Below are 19,624 nucleotides of genomic sequence, written 5' to 3' on the forward strand. Positions count from 1 at the left end.
TGTTAGTTTTAGTTTGTACTTGTAGAATTTTCCTGATGACCATGGAGGACATAAGAAGAAATGAGGATTAAAATTGTGTTTTTTAATATTTAATGATTGAAATAGTTGTGAATCAAGAGCAAAGGAAAACATGTTAGTAAAAATGTTGTAGTTGTGCAAAATCTAAAAGTTCTACAGACATATTTCTGTACTTGTTACACAAGCAGCTGAGGCGTTCGGATCCACGTGCAACATTTNGTTGTAGTTGTGTAAAATCTAAAAGTTCTACAGACACATTTCTGTTCCGTCACAGTAAATGTTAAAGTTGTTGATGGTTTCATAATTGCTGAGGCAAGAGAAATAACATTACCTTTAGTTTGTAATTACCTTTTAATCTAATTTTAAATTATTTTCTCTATGATAATTATGATGACCACATGAAATTCTCTGTTTTTAGATGGAATATGTCCTGGACAAAGACCGTCCTCCAGGAGAGCTCATAGTGAAGGAGGATGATATCTGCTCAACCTGTGAAGACCTTTAGGGCCTGAATATGGTAACATGGATAGAATACACAGTAAGTATTGTTAGTCCAAAATACTGATATTGATGTGTCGTGTTTTGTGGATGATGATGATGATAACATCTCTATTCAGACAATATTTATAGCTGAGAAACAGAAGCTCTTTCTGGACTCACTTCACCCTGATGGTTTTGGTGATGATCTCTACAGAACAATATTTAGGTTGATGCTACAGAAATGAAAAGTTGCTCTGACCTTGTTCAATGACAAGTGTGTTCTTTGGATAGACTAACAGCAGCCTGTTAGGTTCTCAGGCTGAAAGGTTCAACATGGAGCCTCAGATTTAAAGGTTCAACATGGAACTTCGTTAACAGATTTAAAGGTTCAACATGGAGCCACATCTCAGAATACTTTATTGATCTATTTTGACTGGTAAACATTTGATTTATGTGTTATCTGTATTCTCTGCAGGACCAGGAGAATCTTTGACCCTGTTTGGAGAACTGGAAGAGACCTTCAGGTGTGTCAGTACAAACTTCTGAAGCTCATTGAATACATAATAATATAATCATAAACTATCAGGTTCACGTCAGCTCTCTTTATTTAAGTTCTCTGTTTTCTTTTTCAGTTCTTTTCTCAGCAGATGTCAGACAGCTGCTGCAGCATTTCATGTTGATGTGAGTATTTTCTTCCTGTTACTTGAGTATAACGTTTCAACATTCTAAAAAAAATGTATTTTACTTTACAATAAGCTCTCTGCATCAGCTCCTCGTCTGAAATGACATTCAGTGAAGTACGTTTCCTCAGAAAGTTCCACCAAAACATCAGTTTCACTCTTCAGATTCTATTTTCTTGTCCTTAAAGCTGTTTATACTTCATCACATCAGTCTCATCCACAATTATCGCTCTAGTTCAGACTAATGTTGGCTGGTTTTGCTTGTGACTGTCCACAAAACCTGTGATGAACTTCTGAGAGGTGTTTCTGCTTTTCTAGTGATGCGATCGTCTCCAGCGTTTATTTTTAAGGTGAAAAACATCTTCCTCACAGTCTTACTGCGTCTGTGAACACACAGACACATGAAAGGTGGAGGAGGACGTGATGTGCTCCTACACTAAAGAGAGTTAGACAATAGAAAGGCAACAAATAAAATACAATTAAAAAAGGGTCAAATTTCATTCTGGAGTGCTGCAGGATATAAATACAAGAAATATCTTTCCAGTAACTTGTTTTTCTATCTAGTTCTCCGCTCTCTCTGTTTCTCTGAGTCTGAAGGTCTGAATTCCTAAACTACTGTCTGGTCCATGCAGGTCTCCTCGGTGCTTACAGCTTTGAGCGGCTCTGGTGTTCCAGCAGGAGTCGGTGCTCACCTCATCATCTCAGCTGTTCAGCATTAAGCTCTGCAGCTTCCAGTGTTCATCGACAGGTCATTGTCTACCTTTAGGTATTGTACCTGCAGTGTCTCTGATATTCATGTTAAACTCTAGTTTCTCCTCACCCTCCAGTACTCTGCTCATGAACTGTTTCCTGTCTGCAGAATCCTTCAACCACGAGTACCAACAACCAACCATCTCTGGACCTCTCTGCTCAGCTGCCTCACAGCCACAGACTCGGTTCTACCTGCTCACCGTGTCCTCCAGCTCCAGAAGGACAAAGGAACGCCGCTCACCTCCCCATGTCTTAGACACCATCTGCAAACCCCGGTGCAGCCTCTCCTCTCTTGGTTCTCAATCTCTCTCCACCCCCCTGCTTGCACATCGACTCCAGATTCATCCCCATCTCTAAATAAATCCCTTTCTCACACACAGACATGTTTCCACGCTTGGGTCCTTCTGACCTCGTGAAACCATGACAACGACTTCAGNGTTTTCATCATTTTCAGTCTTCAAAGATATTTGTCTGGACAGTTTTCTGCGTAGTCACGTACTCTAATCGCTGAAATAAATTCAAGTTAAATGACACGATTTGCCCACGATTGCACACGGGGCGTGACATTCCAGTCACTTGGGACATCACCAGCAGGTGTCACATTCTGGAGCGACTCTGCTCTGATGGCCATGCGACCACTACGACTCGAGCGATTATGAATCACTCGAAAGTATAAACCAGCCTTAAGGGGGAAACAGCAGCAATCCTGCTGTGGTGGATTGAACTAGAAAGATTGTGCACAGATGGGTATAGCTGCTACTGCTGCTCCATCATAGTCACAGTTCTCCAAACTGTGGTTATTTGCAGTTCTGGCACAGAGCAGATATCTGGTCACACAAATGTTAATGAAAGCTGTTTACTGTAGTCAGAATAACCCGAGTGAACGTACTAAGACAGCAGCAGTGTAGAGTAGAGTCCATTCCCACCGGCCTTTCTCTCTTAGACATGGACAGAGATTCAGTTTCTGGACAGAAGAGGCATTGCTGCTTCTGCAGGAACTCTCCAGCCAGTATTCAGAGTTCAAGGGCAACCACGTCCACACCTGAAGTAAGTGCAACTGGGCAGGTGAGGGGGGGTCAAAAATTACAGCCATTTGCAGAACATGACTACACAATGTTATTGTTGAGTCTATTCAGCACAATAAGTTGTTTTTTCAACGTGTCTTAATATGAAATAAGAAAGAGGGAGCTCAAGTCTAGTCTAAAAATAATTGTACTCAAACACTAACATGTGTTTGTAAAATTATTTCAATGGGTGTACAATAATAACATTCATTTTCAGTTTGATGTGATAATAGACAAACAGGTAACTAACAACACTGTAACAAAAAATGCAACATTTTCTCCAAGAAGCCCAAATCCTGTAAACTTCTAAAGAGAAATAAAATGTTATTACTGATTTTATTTGTCAGAATAACCCTTTTTGAACAAGTATGTATTTTCCTTACACGTTCTTCTTGCAAATTATTATTGTTTCCAGGATATTTTTTGTCCTTACCGTAAGTGAGTCAAGTTAAAAACTGACCAATCAGACGCGTCAAATGACAGCGTTTGGAGATACTAAGTGATTGACTGCAGTCAAATGAGCCGCCGTTCACATTTCTGTGGTCAAATCAGCATCACTGGATTTTTGGTGTGAGTTTCATCCAATACTTACGGTAGCAGGACTGAGAACGCTGGAAAATCTCCACCAGACTCCACGGAGCTTCTTGATGTGACCACGGAAATGTGAACGGCGGCTCATTTGACCGCAGTTGGAAAGGATTGTAAATCAATGAAAGAGCATTTTGATGTTAGCTTTGATTATTTTATCAAGAACTCTGAGAAACCAATGATTGAATGTATTGATCACAGTCAATAAACATTGGAGAATTAGCTAAAAGAGTCTTTGGTGAACTGGAAGGAGAAAGAATCAGGATTTTGGAGGAAGTTCTGTCCATGAAGATCTTCACTTCCTCGTCCAGCTGACATCCAGATCAGAAAATATGTCTGCTTATCCTTCTCTTTATGGTCTTTTTTAGAATATCTTTTTTTATTTATTTATTACTTATTTTGAGTCATTTTTATTTATTTATTATTTATTTTCAGTCATTTTTATTTGATTTAAAGTTTATATTTATTTTTTTTAAATATAAGGCATGTATTTTTTGTTGCTTTTTATTTATTTATTTTAATCTTCTATTTAGTTATTTATTATCTTGTTTTTCTATCACGTCTATTTACCTAATGTTTCCTTTTTTCTACTTTTTTTCTTACTAATTGCTTCTATGTTTATGAATTTGCTGTTGTTTTTTTAAATTGACAACTCCATCTGTTGTTTCTGCTGTTTTATTACATCCTTATATTGATTTAACTTGTTCTTTTAGTACAGATCAACTTTTTTATTTTTTAAAGGACTAAAGATGGAAATTAGCTTGAAAGGCTATAATCTTATATATTTGCATTTTTAAATGTTTTATCAATATATGCTGTCCCTGTTTTAAATAAACAATCAATACATTACTCAGTACACTAAATATTATTCTACAACATCAGGATAATAGGCTACATAGTCAATGTGACGAAGAGGCTGAGACGTTTGGATCCATATACAAATGGTTTAATGGACAAGGGCAAGACATAAGCGTGGTCAGAGTCCAGGCGTGGGTCGAGGGAGGAGGCAGGCAGGAAACCGAAGAGACAGGCAGAGATCAAAACCAGGAGACAAAGTAACTAGAAATGCTCAGAGATGTATGCAGGGCAATACAAGGCTTCGCACTGAGGAGGTGACTGAAGGCAGACTATATACACTGGTGGTGATGAGGGGGATTGAAAACAGCTGAGGAGATGTGGCTGGGAGTAGAGAGGGAGTGCAGGGTCAATACTCAGGTGAGGGCTCCCTCTGGTGGTCGTATGTGGAGCCAGGAGGGGAAATGCTGACAGTCAATCACTGATGTAAAAATGAACAAGATTTCAAGTAATCTGTTATGTGTTATCGTTACCTTTAAAAGTTAACTTTTATTTCAATTTTATTTATTTCTCTGGGACAACGGACGTTAAATTAACCGACCAGCTATTTTTTATCTGTTGTTCATGGAAAAATGTTAAAAAAATATTATAAAAAATATAATATTAAAGTTTATACTAAGGAAAGGCATATTAAAATTCAACGGACTGTTAAAGACGACCCAACCTCCTGTTCTCATTCAGTCCCACTGTCCGCCTTCATCCCCCGCCTGCAGCCGCCTGGTCTCACCGACACGCAGGCGAGTCATCTCAAACAGCTAATGCTCCGGTACTGTTAGCTTCACTGCTACAAACAGTGTTAGCTTTAGCAACCAGAAACCTGAACATTGACAACTCTCGCTTTTTCCTCCAAACTACAACAAAGAGAGCAACAGATGGAAGACGAGAAGGAGTTCAAATGACGTTTAATCGAGTCATTTCAGTGACAAACAGCGGACGAAAACTTCAAATAGCTCTGCTGCTGAGAACCGCGTGTCTCTGCCGCTGAGCCTGTGTGCGCGTGAGCGACGGAGTGAGAGAGAAGGACCCGAGTGAAGCGAGAGGCCACGCCCTCCTTTGGATCTACCAATCAGCACTAGCAGCTACTTTGAATGGGAGTCAGAGAGCAGAGAGCGCTCTGTGTTTCTTGTTTGCATGGCATCACGTTTGGGGGGGCAGTCGTGAAATTTGGGGGGGCATTGCCCCACCTTGCCCTCACCTAGATCCGGCCTTACTTCATATCCTGTGAGGATGTACCTCCTCATGTCATCGTGAGGAAGCCGGATGGAGGTGAAGGATGTGAACATTGACGATGAAGTCTCTCCTGGTTGTGTGCTTCCACACTTGTGTCTAATGAGTGCACACATCAGGGTCTTCTTAAGTTTGTGTGGGTGTGTTCGCCTTCACACACAAGCCCATTTACATTCACAGCCCAGGAATCGAGTGTGACAATGCAGCACTTGTCCTCGGCCCAAAGGGGCGGCGGTTCCCAAAGACGAGAGGAACGAAGAAAAGAGGCGACCAAAAAGCAGACGACTGACTGTCAGCGGCACATCGTTCTTCATGAATAAACCGTTCTGTACTTTGACCTTCACATGAGGGAGAAGAATCTGATGATTATGTCAGAACAGAACTGCAGATCACCTCATTTATTCCACTTAGCTACACTGTGTAGGAAGGAGCAGGTCCGATCAGATGAGAAAGTTTAGAAGTCGTTTTTATTTCTTACTGTTGATTTTTCAAACAGGAAAGAGAAGACTTACCTTTCTGTGTTTTGTACTCAAAGATCTCCGTGTTTTGTCCTGGAGAGAAGTGTCTGAAGTAGGTGCAGTTTTCCTCTGTGAAAACACAGATTTCATGTCACTTTTATAGCACAATTACTGTGATAATTACTTAACATTAGGACAGGAATGAAGCTGAAAATATAAAAGATTCTTCTAAAGTTTTGTCTCTCTTTTCAGAGGCAGACAGACAGTTACATCCACACACAGAGAGACAGACGCAACAAACGTCTCACACTTTACACTTCAGCTGAACACATTTAGCAGATTCTCAGGCAGTGAGGAGAGCAGCGGCTGCTGTGTTTTAAGGTGATTGTTGTCATTTAGAGCACTTTGAAATGATGGAACGAACCAATAAATGAAGATTGCTGTTAATTAATGTGAATTCAAAAGCTAAAGTCACTGTTTGGATGGGTCACTTCCTGCAGTGGAATGGAGGCCAGAAGGTATTATGATGATGCTTGTTACTACGATTTTATTACACATTATGAGTAAAAACACACTTCAAACTAGAATAGTTACAATAGTAACATCTATTTTTTTAAATTAAATAATATAGGAAACAAATACAATAGTAACAATCTTCATTCAAGCCTGTGACATTTGTATGGTCAAGATCAATGCAGGAGTTTTGCTGTAATTCAATAATTTCAAGTAAATTAAATACAGTGAGAAAAGATTAGTGCTGACAACAGTTTACTATTCTTTTCCAAGAATAGAAAAGTACTTTTGTTTATAGCATATTTGGCTGGTTTCAAGAAACAGATCCTGGAGGTTAGCATAATGTCATGATAACCTTACTGGAAACATTTTAATAAAAAAATATTTTGAGAAAATTAGTCTTAGAAATTATATTTATATGGGAGAAAATGAGCTTGATATTAGTAAAAATATACAAATTTGTGGTTCCTATGAGGTTAGATATTTTTACTTGTTTTGAAAAGTCTTGACAATCCAAATTATCTTGTTCTGTTGGCAAATAATTTTTATTATTTTAAGCAATATTTATCTTATTTTTTAACATTTCTTCTAGTTTTTTAAAGCAGACTTTTTGCAGTGCAACACTTTTTATTAGTAATGTGTTGCGTTTTGTAGAAAATTGTGAGGAAATCCTCTGCTTACATCTGCCGTGTTCGCTAATGAGGAAGAAAGTGATCAAAAACGACTACTTTGATGTTGACCTAGTACTCTGGGTCTGGAGCATGCAAAGACAGACACTTATAAAATGGAGTTCACTTAAATATCTTACAGGCTGGCCTTATTTGGCTCCAGACCGATGTTTGGCAGGAAAGGAGAAACCCTCTGTAGGTCTTAACACCTCATATATCATCTTTACCCAACCTGTGCTGTGAGTGGTCAGTGTCCATGGGGGTAAAGGTCATTTAAGGCTTTATTTTTTAGTAGAAACGTACTGATTAGGTTTTTGGAGCAAGGCCTAACTGGTTTAACGAGTCTGGAGCTCCATGTGACTTGATGTGACAATGGATTCATCAATGTGTTCATAAATTATTAAAGTGAAATATACTCTATTAGTCTTAAAAAAAACCTTCATGTAGTATTATATAAAATTATAAAAAAACCTACATTTACAGTATTTTTCCTCTTATTTGCGGGGGTTGGAGACTAGCGGTATCTGTAAATATGCGGTTGTTTACAGTCCTCACAACCCCAACCAAACATTAGCGGTATAACAAAAACATTGGAGCTATCCCGCCGTACTGTTCGGAGCCAGATTCCAGCTCAGACAAGGAAAACAAAGACGTTCATGGATCTATTTGTCTGCAAGTATATGTGTCAGAATGGGGTGGACCAAGGAGACTTTGGCCCCGCCCACTTCATTTGCAGCATCACAAATTAGAGTTTTTTCAAACAGTACATTTTTATCTGCTATAATTTGATAAAGAAATACTCAGAAACACCGTTTTAATTTTAAATTCGTTTATATATGTTCTCCACCATCACAAATATGCTACAAGAACACCATTTCCATTGGAGAAGAAAACCCTGCTGGCTCCATAACCATCAAGAAACGACACAAAGTTGTTCCAGGCTAAACCAAAGGAAAACGCACAGCCTTGTCATAATTCATTGATCTGTTGAGCAAACCAGACTTCATTTGTATTTCCAGCCGTGTCCCTTCTCTCTATTTCATTAGGACTCGTATCTGACTGATGTAGGTTATGCCCCACATCCTGTTCCTCGCCGTCTGAACCCCACGGACCCCCTAACCCCCCGTGATTACCGAGCATCAATCGACCACTTTACACTGTCACACACTCATACTGTGAAAGCTTCAGAGTAATCTAAACATTAAAAACAAAACGACACAGAGGCACAGCCTGCTCTGTGCGGTTTCTCAAAGTGAGTGTGATTACGGCAGCCTTCACATTTAATTCTTTCCCCCCGATGAGGTGCTAAACCTTTGGGATTTGCAGGAATAAAGCCAAGCTGCTCGGCGTGTTCACTCAGTGGTTTGGTAGACAAGGTGCTCTTTAATGCTTCGCCAGGCAATAAAACGGTTAAAAAAACTCGCTTGATTAACTTATCTCCAATCACACATGTGGCTGTAAGTACTCGGCACATGACGGGCGTTCACACTGAACATGTGAGTCCTTGTGCGGGGAACTTTGAGGGGGGGGCTGTGATGAAAAATGCATAAAGGCTTAAATTGTCGTATGCAGAGACATCAAAACTGTTGGAGGAGAGCAAAGTCAAGAGCACTCTAATCTCTCTGCACAGACATGGAGGAAGTAAAACGTGCAGCCAAACATGGAGTCACTCTGACATGAGCGTATGGAGCTACAAGCTTTATGCTCCGAGAGCCATTAAGGCCCGGGACAAGATAACGCTAAACGAGAGCGCCAATGTTTACTCAAAGATTTCCTTTAAAAATTTAAACGTTTTAGTGCTGTATGTTGTATCGCATATACATAAGAAGCAGTTTTATGAATGAGAACGGACAAAAAATAAAGAGAGGCAGAGGTTGTTACTAAGCAACCGGTCCTGCTGTTATCTCTGTAGACACGAGATGGAGCATCAAGCCTTGAATTCAAAGGAGAGGCTGGGTTTGCTGTCTGCACTCTTCCCAGAACTTCTCCATGTATTGCTGTTTTTATTTTTTTAGGAAAAAAGACCCACTTTTAAGTTTCTTTTGCAGCTTTTAAATGAAAAGCTTCAGCTTAACAACATTTTCTAGAAGTCAGTGCCAATCCGATCACGTAGTTTCAGACTCCATTAAAATCAGATGTTGTCTCCCGACCTGGATTTGATTTTTATTTTTTATTATTTTGATCAGGGCTGTGTGTTTCAAGCTTGTTATTTCAAATAAATGTCCTAGTAGAAGTCCGGATCATGACATTTAAGTGCCAGAGGAAGACAGCACTATAGTCTGAGCAGGAGGAGAACAAAAACAGCTCAGTGTTAGCCAGAAATTCAGACTTCAGGGCTCAGAAAGTCCTTTAATAAACATCTAAAACTGACGGCACGTGTCTTTAGTGTTCTGTCTTAACGCAAACAACAACGTACAATACAGTTCGACAGAAAAAAGATTGATTTTTTGTTTCTTTTTAGAAGAGAGCGACGCTTTCACTCCGGGAAAAGGTGATTCAAAAAAACAAATAAAATAATTGAACTAGGGCCGGGAATCAATTAAAAAAAAAAAACAAATTAATTACAATCCAGGCAAAAAAATGAATCACAATTCATTTTTTATTAGTTACTAATTATCTGTGAATAATCACATAATGAAGTCACACATAAAACTGTATATTTAGAACATTTATCTTTAATTAGTGCTGTCAATCGATTAAAAAAAATTATCAGATTTTTCACACTGTTGTGCTGTAATTAATGACTATTAATAACAATGTTTTACTAAATACATTTTAAAAGACAATATTGGGTTTTTGAACAAAAGCAGACCAAAGAGAACACTTTTCCTTCAATTTTATCGTCTGAATTTTTTTACTTTATGAAGAGTTAACTCAGAAGTGTAATTTGTGCGCAAAACACATCAACAACAGTAAGAAAAGTAGAACTCTAAAGACTTTTATGTCTGCAGTATTACTCCAAGAAAACAGAGATGTTGACATGCAGTCAGAAGAAACAAACCTGCAAACCTAAAAAAAAAGAAAGTCCAGTCAGTGTTCTGTATCACTGCACAGGCTGCTATAAAACTTTCATCTTCTAGACAAGCACAAGTGGTAAGAGGTGAACTGAAATTTATTGAACCAATCGTGATGATCAGCATTTATATCCCTTTGTTTTGCCTTGGAGTTGAGGATCAGCGGCGCTTGTCATGTTACCGTGACAAAGCGCCGGACCACGGATCAAATAGTCTGCTTTTTGTGAAAAAGTGATCTCAACCAAACAATAAATAACAAAATTAAAGTCCTAAAAACTGATTGAATATTTATTTAGTAAGTGACCATTATATAAGTGTGACAGAACCCGACAGTTGAACGCACGGCGTGGAAGCCTGAACCGCTGAGGCAAAACAAAGGACTGTTTCTACGCAAGGTAATTACTGTATTTTGTGTTAATAAATATTCATTCTTTTTGCATAATTGTGTGAATTAATGTCTTAACGTCCACAGCCCTAAAATAAACCAATAATAGCTCCAAAACAACCAAAGTCATGAAAACTCATTACATTCATGCTGAAAGAAAGAAGAAAGTCTTTGTTTTTCGTTTTTAACAAATCACATCTGATCAAAAATGTTCAACATCTCTGAAGATCTTAAAGCCTTCATGACAAAAACGTTCCCAGAAGTGTTTTAATTATGATTTAGAAGTTTTTAACCAAAATCCCTCAACCTAAATGTCTTAAAAAGCCATTTTTCATGTTGATCTGAAGCCTCTGTTTCCAAAATCTCCTCTGAGGGGGCGTGGCTTTTGGAGCTGAGATGAGTAGCTCCGCCCCTGATCCCCTATCTCTGTGTCTTGCTAGTGTAAATCTTCACCGCTGCTACACAAAACATCCATCAATCTGGGTAATGTCCAGCCGTATGGTTCTGATCCGGATGTCAGCTGGGACGAGGAAGTGAAGATCTTCATGGACAGAACTTCCTCCAAAATCCTGATTCTTTCTCCTTCCAGTTCACCAAAGACTCTTTTAGCTAATTCTCCAATGTTTATTGACGTTGCTGTGATCAATACGTTCAATCAGAGCAGAGTATTGGGGTAAAAAAAACCTGACCAGGACATCTTTGTCTTTACTTCTGTTGGTGACTCCTGGACAGGAACAGTGAATTGTTCTGTGTGTGATTCTCAGGTTCTGAAAGGTCTCCTTTGTTCCAAGTCGGTACATAACCATGTCATCTTGCCAAAGATCAGGTGCAATCCTGAGATTAGCAGCGTTTCGACACATTTGTCACATGGCAGCGATGTCCTTCGTGGCTTTAAAGTGTTCTGTCCATTCATCCTGTTTATTGCTTAAGTTTGGCCTGTTCATCTGAGCCGCTTCTACTGTCTGAACTCTGCTTTATTACAGAGCCAGACAGTTTTCATTTACTTCTTCTCTTGTGTGAAACAACAAAAAAATTGACTTTTGAACCAAATACTTCAAAACTGACTCTTGAGTTTGTAAGTTCAAACCTGCAGACGCCACAGTGATACTTGGATCCATCAGCAGCAGCTCACCCTCATGCTCTGTCTGACCTGAGGTGTCTGTGCGCTGATCTGGCTGATTTCACCTCTTACTTGGACTCTGCATCGCATCCCCAGAGAATGAGCAATAATACAACTCCATGGGGACATAAAAGTGCAGCCGGGTCTGGAGGGAACAGACGAGCGTGAGCCTCAGAGTTATGCTGGGCTCTTTCAGGCGGCCCTGTCACTCAGAGAGTCGGTGGGCCTGTGCATGAACACTCGACCCCGAGCACAGCTGAGTATTTACAGGTCCTATTTTTAGAACTGCGGCACAGCGTGTTGACCACACCAGTTTTGTTTTAAAGGTAACAGAATAAATGAGGAAAACAGGTTTTGCATTGTTGGGATGCTAGAGGACACGCTCAAAGACTCTTTAAAACCGCCAAAATGTCCTCAAAGTAGTATCTAAGTTTTACTAATTAGATACATACGAAAAAGATCTATACATTCATACAATGGCAAATGGTTTTGAACAAGAAGGATGAAATTACAGTGAAAAACAGTAAAGTGGTGGTTGTTCAAAGTCTGGGAGCACTAAGTGTCTCTTGTGCTTTTGACATTGATCAGAGTGCTCTTAGATTGTGAGATATTTAACAGAGTTGGATCAAATCTGCTTTTATGTGAGAGTGGAACATTTTGCTCCCTATAAAATGGCGTGGATAAAAGAGGAGTAGTGCTGGGTTGACAAAATGTATTAATCGATCTGAATCGATTTAAGCTTAATAGATGAATAATTGTAAATGTAGAGATTGATCTAACACACAAAGCTAAAGTCTGCTAGCTTGATGCTAACGTTTAATGAGATTTCCCATAGGACGGCTAATGCTAACGCTCAGTCGACCTAAACATACATTACTGATTAAATGAACATCTTTATAAACTCATAAGCATAATTTTTCCAAACTTTTTCAAGAAAATATTTTTTATTAACAATTTGTGGTTTAAAACACAGTTTTTTGTTTATATTTACTTCTTTTTCTAGAATAAGGTTTAATGTTATAGCGTGATCACCACCTAGTGGCCAAACTGAAACAGAAGAGGCAGAACAATTGGAGCTTCTCCGTTTGAGAATCCAAGTAACACTGTATGCTATTAACAATCTCATTAGAATAAATTTATGTAAAGGGTAACCAAACCCTAAATAAACTTTATTTGGCTTCTATAAATGGGGGTTTTAAAGGTGCTGTCTGTTGGTCACTGCCAAATTTTTCATAAATTAAAATCAAATTGTTTAATTCTTGAAAATATAGTCTAAAATTGTCTGTGTGCTGCCACCTACAGGTTGAATCGAGGTATTACAGTTGAATTTTGTGATTGGTCAAACCATGTTAGTTTCATGAGTCCTTCATAGTGATCTGCAGCTCCAGTAATGATAACAGTCCTGCCCCCCCAAGCCCCGCCCCTCTGAGTGGATTTTCAAATTTCGGCTGTGGGTGGAGTCAGCCTCCAACTTCCCTGTTTGGTTACCCTTTAACTGTATCAGATCAAAATAAAAATGTATTTCTAAACGAATGTGTCTGAATTTGTAAAGTGTGTAAATTCAAAATGTAACGGAATCAAATTTAATTGAGTGGATCAAAAGAATTAAAATTGGATCTGAATCGATCCGGGCTCTGGTGAATTAAATGGAATCGATTCTGGAAACTACTCAGGCCCTCTCTATATAGCTGGGCAGTAGCGTGAAGGCGAACTGGGGGCCATATGCGGCCCGTCAAACTATTTAATCTGGCCCACTAAACTAGAATCCTAATTATTGCTTTATTTTCACTGTATTTCATCAGTCTCCCCATAGATGGTGCAGAATAGAATCATTGACCTGTCTGTTCAAAAAGTTGTTCTGCGTTCATGTTTTGTTTTTTTAAGATTTGTTGTTTTTCTGAAGTTCATGGGTAATTTCTGAGTCATACTTACATTTTTCCAATCATTCCATCGACACTCGAAGGCCAAATTTCCTTAAGTTTGTGTTTTTCTCATTGATGCAATTGGTATCAAAATGAGAAAAAAAGTCACAGTTTTGAAATGAAAACTCCAAAATGTTCTGTTTTAAAATATATTAATTTTCAATAAAAAAATTAGTATGTTTTTGTCCAAATTCCATGTCATTTCTTTCTTTTATAAGGTGAATTACCAAACACCCTGTCCGGCCCTTCTGTCATATTTTAGAACTCTTTGTGACCCAAAAAACAAAAAGTTTGCCCACCCTGGTGCAAAAACTTCCCTATAGACCTAGACTGGAGCTAGAAATTTGTCAAGCCCCGCCCACTTTTGTGCATAACTGACATACGATTTGGTGACACTGTAGATGAGGTGCTGCAAATTTAAACCTTATTTGGGTTATTGTGCTAATAAATGTCGTACTAAAACCTTACAAACACATTAAATTGTTTGTTAATGTGTTAATAAAGCTTGCTAAGCAATCTTATCATAAAGAGTTACCCAGTTATTGCTGGTTTAGCATTTTGCATGTTTTTATCTAGCCTTTTTACTGGCTTTTATGCAGTTTAAAACAAATAAGAAACTCATTTACAAAAACCTCAAATGTGTCCTCACTCACTCTCGCTCTCTGTCTCCTCAGATCCTCCTCCAGACTGAGACTGCAGCGACTGCAAAGACTCTAACTCATGTTTCTTTATACAAATCCACTGAAACAACAACTGCAGCATTTCTAGAGCCTGTAATACATCTGTACGTGGTTTTCATGAAGATCCCACAGCATGTAATGTAATCTTCAGCCTGTCTGCACTCTGTCAGCAGCCGGCCTCAACAATAAGCCGGCCCATTCTTTCCAGCCGTGTGGAGGTGATGTCTTCACCGTGGTTGTCTGCCTCGGCTCAGAGCTCGACACCTGTTTTGGGTCATGGAGCCGTGATAAACAACAATGTTCCTCCGCAAATACAGTTAGTGACTCTGGGGAAGCCCTGAACGATTGATGGGAAAGACAGGCACTGACTCAGACTCGAGTGAAAAAATCATATTTTTGGCATTTTTACATGTTCTTGTTGCATTTTTCTCATGACATATAGAAAAGAATTTAGGATTTAATATGCATTTATGAATTTTTGTTCATTCAGGAGAAGAAATAAACAAATTTTTGTGATGTCTCAATGCTCCTCTCCAGTCGATCCATTAACGTCTTCATTCTGCATCTGGATATGTCTAATATTGTGGGATCTGTGTGGGTTGAATATCGATAAGTTCATAAACATCTCCGCGCATTGATTCAAAATTGCATTTTAACCTTCTTTAAAGTAGGTTTGCAACTTGTCACCAACATCTGAAGAACGGCCAGCATGTGTGGGAAGGTCAAGCTGATTTTGAGTATTCAGCACATGCCATGACCCGGTGACACCCCCCCAGGCACTTCATCTGCTGCTGGAGTGGCCCTAAGGTGCAGGCGGAGAGCAGGACTCCAAACAGCAGCCATCTGTCAGGACACAGTTGCTCATAGTTCCTCTAAATGAGTGATGGAGTTTCTGCAACCATTTCAGTCAGTGGAGGCGAGGATTCCTCACATGATGGTTTTATCTGAAGTTTTATAAATAAATGTCGTTCTAAAAACTATAAATATTATTTATATAGGATTTATGGCATATAGTTTTCCTTTAAACTAAAAACTAGCAGAGATCATGAAACCGGAACTTTAGTCGGTTGTTAGAGTACAGATATAAAATAAAATCTAAACAAGTTATTATGAGGAGTTTTGTTTCCAGTTTTCGAGTTCGCACTTTTGTGCTGTTTAACCTGTCAGGATGTTAAAAAAATAAATAAAAATGAGTTCATTTGGACCTATTTCAATCTGCATTCATGCATTCATATATATGGCTGTTGATGTTTATTTTAAAAAACAGAACAGTAAATAAAATAAATGTAACATTTCAATGTATTTATCAAATGATGTTAAATGATTTGCTTGTTTTTATTTACAGCACGACATATTATTTCTTAAGTTAGCGGGCTGTGGACCGGTACCGGTCCGTAGGTCACTTGGGACCAGCCCGCAGACAGAAAAAAAGAAATATATGTGCTAAATTAGATGATTTCTGTTTATTTTCTGAACTTTGAACTTTTTAGGAAGTTTTATTTTGGAAAACTGCCTGATTTACAATATTCGTCTTGATCATGTGATTTAAAGCCGCTAGCTGCATGGATTGCTGAGATAGTGTCTTTGGGGAGAAAAGAGTCAGTGAGGAAACAGAAGAAGAGCCTCTGACTGCAAAGGACAATAAAGCTGCTGCTTACGGACAAAACCGGGAGTCTTCCTCAACTGTATCGAGACAGTTGTTTTCATGTAGCAGAAGACGCTCTAGCTAATATACAGCAACAGACTCTTGACTGTTTCACATACGCAGATAATACAGTTAGAGACACAGTAGATTCTGAAGGAGAAAAGCAGCTCGAATAATCGTGTTAACGGTTGAAAAGTTACAATATGTTCATGTTCACTGAATTTTACTCTCTTTATTTTCAATTTAAAAAATGGGAACTAAAAACGTATGAAATAGGAGTCCTTCACTTGGTTGGAAGTGAATATGTTTTATAACTGAAGGTAACGTTTTCAAAGTATCCGTTTCCTGTTTTATCTTTAGTCTGGTTACGTTGTGGGGCTAATTCCAGCTAAATGTGGTCATCTGTGAGGCTCCGTCAGGTGCGTGGATCAGAGACGTTTCATAGATTTGTGTCCATATTTGTCCTTTCATATTGCCCCCCCCATAAAAATATATGTCATGAAGGGGGCGGAGCGTCAAAAAAAGCAGCTGTTGTGGTGTTTAGTGTTTGCCGGCGGTCTCTGGATACTTGGGTTCTTCAGATGGAGCTGCTCTGGTTGATGTCAGAGGTCTGCAGTTGTTAAGGGCCTCTCAGGAGTGGGAGGGGGCAGATCTCTTACATGCAATCAAATCTCTTTGAGTTTCACAGTCGGAGCAGCTGTTTTTAAACCAGATACAATTTGATTTTTTCTGCTTTATTTAGATTAGATTTCTCCTGAATCCTAATTAAAGCAAAAATAATTTATGATAACTGTATGCAACTGTATTTCCTCCAATGACAACTGTTTGGACAGCAATTTTACCCTCTTTGACCATCGATCAATGCATTTTCTGAGATAAACAAAAGCTTTCTTTGAGGTTAAGTTAATGCAGCTTCACCCTAGAACACTTTCGCTATAAAAAGTTACACCATCACTTTTGGGTCGTAATTACAATATACCCAATAAAAAGTATTTCTCCTTAAAAAAAAATAAATAAATATGACAACACAGGATAAATTACAGTAGTTATTTTTCATTTTCAACTTTGAAATATGTAACAAAATGGAAAATAAAGACATAGGAAGACTCTAAAAACATGTTTGAAAATTAAAGAAAAATTATAAATTTAAAAAAAAAAATTCCTGAAAATAAATAATTAATAAAATAATTATACTGGAGACTTGATCTTTGGTTCACTCAGTCCTGGAACATATGAGACTTTACTCAGGGCCGGCCCTGGACATAGGCAACCTAGGCGCCCGCCTATTTATTTTATTTTATTTTATTTTTGTTTTGAAGTTTAAAACACTACTCATTTAGTGTTTAAATGTTGAAAAAGGTTATAATTAAAACCATTAAAGATAACTCAAAAGTCTGACATAATAATTTTGCCTGGTGCTCCACCTCTCCTTGCCTGACGCAGCCCCCTGTCAAAGATAGGTGGGGAGGAGGAGGGGCACGGAATGTTGTTGCTCTTAGTGCATCTTTAAAACTTTACGGTTGAAAAAGCAGCAAAACAAGCCTTTAGGGACATCTTTATGGCCAAAAAAGTAAAAAAGAGGAGAAAAAAACGGACTCAAAGCAGAGGTTTGTTTGTTTTATTTACATTCAATTGCTTGGAAATTTACCCCAACCATTTTGGCTGAAAAATACCCTTGTTTTAAGTCGGAAAAGAATAATTTAACTGGCAATCTTGTTTTTGTTTTTCTTTTCCTCTTTTTAAACCCTTAACAATGGAAATATTTGAACCTTAAACACAGTCACCCTCTATCACAAATGTTGGGGGTTCATGTCCTGACTAGGGTGAAATTTGATTAAGCTAAATATTTTATAAAGTGATTAATATTTAATTCTGGAGAATAAATATTAAATAAATACCTATGTTAACATATTCCGGGCAGCTTCAATGTTTTTGCGTATGTGTGGTGGTGGTCGCCGAGGAGCCATGCAGCCCAGGGCCAGCCCTGAATGCAACATATTGAAAATCATGTAAATACGCTTGCTGGGGTGAAAGTCACCCAGAGATAATACTCAAGGGTTAAGTTAGTGCCATTACTAAATGTGCAGCACTTCCTGCTATATAGCAAATCTGAATGTCTTTCCGGATGTTTCTTCAGACTAAAGATTTTGGCTGAGATGTTTTTGTAAACTCTAACATTTTGAACAAACGGGTTAAAAAAATGACATGGCTGGAGATCCTCCTCTGGTCTCAGTATTCTAACAGGAGGGGCTGGTTGCAGAGAGAGAAGGTCCAAACATCACATTTTAGACACACTCCTGTTGTGAGTTCTTCTTACCTCCTGGCAGACTGATGGGTCCGCAGCCGTGCCCCGCCACGAAGTTCTCCGAGCTGAGGTAGATGAACTTCTTGCAGAGCCTCCACAGGCCAAAGTGGGCCGCCTCGCAGGTTTGATTGACCTTCTCGATTTGTGGGCTAAGCACTGCCCAGTGGTCTGTCACCACCGCTGTGAACATGCACGCCATCCCCACAAACAGCACAAAGACGGCGATCTTGATCTTGGTACTCTTATGCATAGTTCCAGCTGGTGCAACTTCTGCTCTGGAAAGATTCTCCTGCCGATGGAGCCGGGCAAAATCGATGACACCAGATGTATGGACACTAGTCTGCGTCCACTGGGTTTCTGCTCCTGGTGCTAGCTAGCCTCACAGAATGGCTTCTCTTTCCCTCTCTCCACCAAAGACCAGTGTCTTCTCTCCCCCTGTCACAGATCTGTGCTTCTGGTTCAAATGGAGGGGGGCCAGGCTGCTCTGTCCTACTTTCAAGTCCCCGTTTCCCCACACGCTGCTGCTCTGCTGAGGGGCTGCAAGTTTAGATGGTCAGCTGTTGAGGTAGATCAGGGAGGACGGTGACCTGACTGCCATGCTGGGTGATGGGTGTGTTTCCCGGGCGTCTCATGCTATAAATGTTACGGTGGAGTCAAAATTGTCCGCCTGTCTACTTATCCAGTTACATCACAAGTGTGCTATGATCTGTAATTTGCCATAAGTGAGCCAATATAAACAGCTTCAAAAAGCTCTCTCAGTTAAGTGTTTCAGGGAACTGAAACCAGTCTTTGCATTTAGATTCCTTTATTAATGCTAGAACTCACATCCAAACTGCCTTATCTGTGAGTTTGACTGTATCAACTATTTATAATAAAGTGGACGAGTTTATAATAAGCTGCAGCTCAGATCCGGCATCGAGCAACAAAGCTGCTCCGTGTCAGTATCCCAACTCACGTTCCTGTCCAATCAGCTGCTTTGGATTAAAGCAACCATTCATAATTTCTTTATTGAAGTGCTGATGTCTTTGTTGAATCAGAAGTTTCCAAAAAACTCACAAAGGATGTTGAGGTCCAGCGATGATGCAGGATTATCACTTATTCAGTTTTAAATGGATTAAAAACATGTTTTAAGAGTAAGTGATTTTTTAAATATTGTCTCTTAAGCCTTTAAAACCTGTAAGAAAGACTTGATTAACAGGAATCTGTTTGGCAGTGGTTGTATTCATTATTTTAGTCAGGTTTAACTAAAGAA

General features: G+C 39.0%; 1 protein-coding gene and 1 long non-coding RNA gene across 8 annotated transcripts; one reads left to right on the forward strand and one right to left on the reverse strand.

Annotated features, from left to right (window-relative positions):
• Positions 1-297: 297 nt before the first annotated feature.
• Positions 298-2,302, forward strand: LOC112161224. 7 transcript variants are annotated; one of them, XR_004949602.1, is made up of 5 exons: positions 298-556; positions 974-1,022; positions 1,131-1,179; positions 1,529-1,944; positions 2,038-2,302. It is a non-coding gene; the product is annotated as an uncharacterized LOC112161224 (long non-coding RNA). The 7 variants fall into 7 exon arrangements; XR_002921827.2 differs by having other exon boundaries at positions 317-556; positions 1,811-1,944; XR_004949603.1 differs by lacking the exon at positions 298-556 and adding an exon at positions 573-884.
• Positions 2,303-6,136: 3,834 nt separating this feature from the next.
• On the reverse strand, positions 6,137-18,989 carry LOC112161223 (voltage-dependent calcium channel gamma-1 subunit). The gene is made up of 2 exons (XM_024296281.2): positions 18,385-18,989; positions 6,137-6,249 (listed from the first exon to the last, which is right to left on the reverse strand). The coding sequence occupies exons 1-2, from the start codon at positions 18,620-18,622 to the stop codon at positions 6,137-6,139; spliced, it is 351 nt and encodes a 116-aa protein (XP_024152049.1). The 5' UTR covers positions 18,623-18,989.
• Between the last annotated feature and the right edge of the window lie 635 nt (positions 18,990-19,624).

Source organism: Oryzias melastigma, linkage group LG3 (assembly GCF_002922805.2).
Source record: "Oryzias melastigma strain HK-1 linkage group LG3, ASM292280v2, whole genome shotgun sequence".
Lineage (NCBI taxonomy): Eukaryota > Metazoa > Chordata > Actinopteri > Beloniformes > Adrianichthyidae > Oryzias > Oryzias melastigma.

Bases quoted from the DNA above. Each gene is read 5' to 3' on its own strand.
- LOC112161223 (XM_024296281.2), bottom strand. From the start codon at position 18,622: ATGCATAAGAGTACCAAGATCAAGATCGCCGTCTTTGTGCTGTTTGTG. The intron at 6,250-18,384 runs GTAAGAAGAACT...GTGTTTTCACAG, and splicing joins ACCCATCAGTCTGCCAGGAG to AGGAAAACTGCACCTACTTC.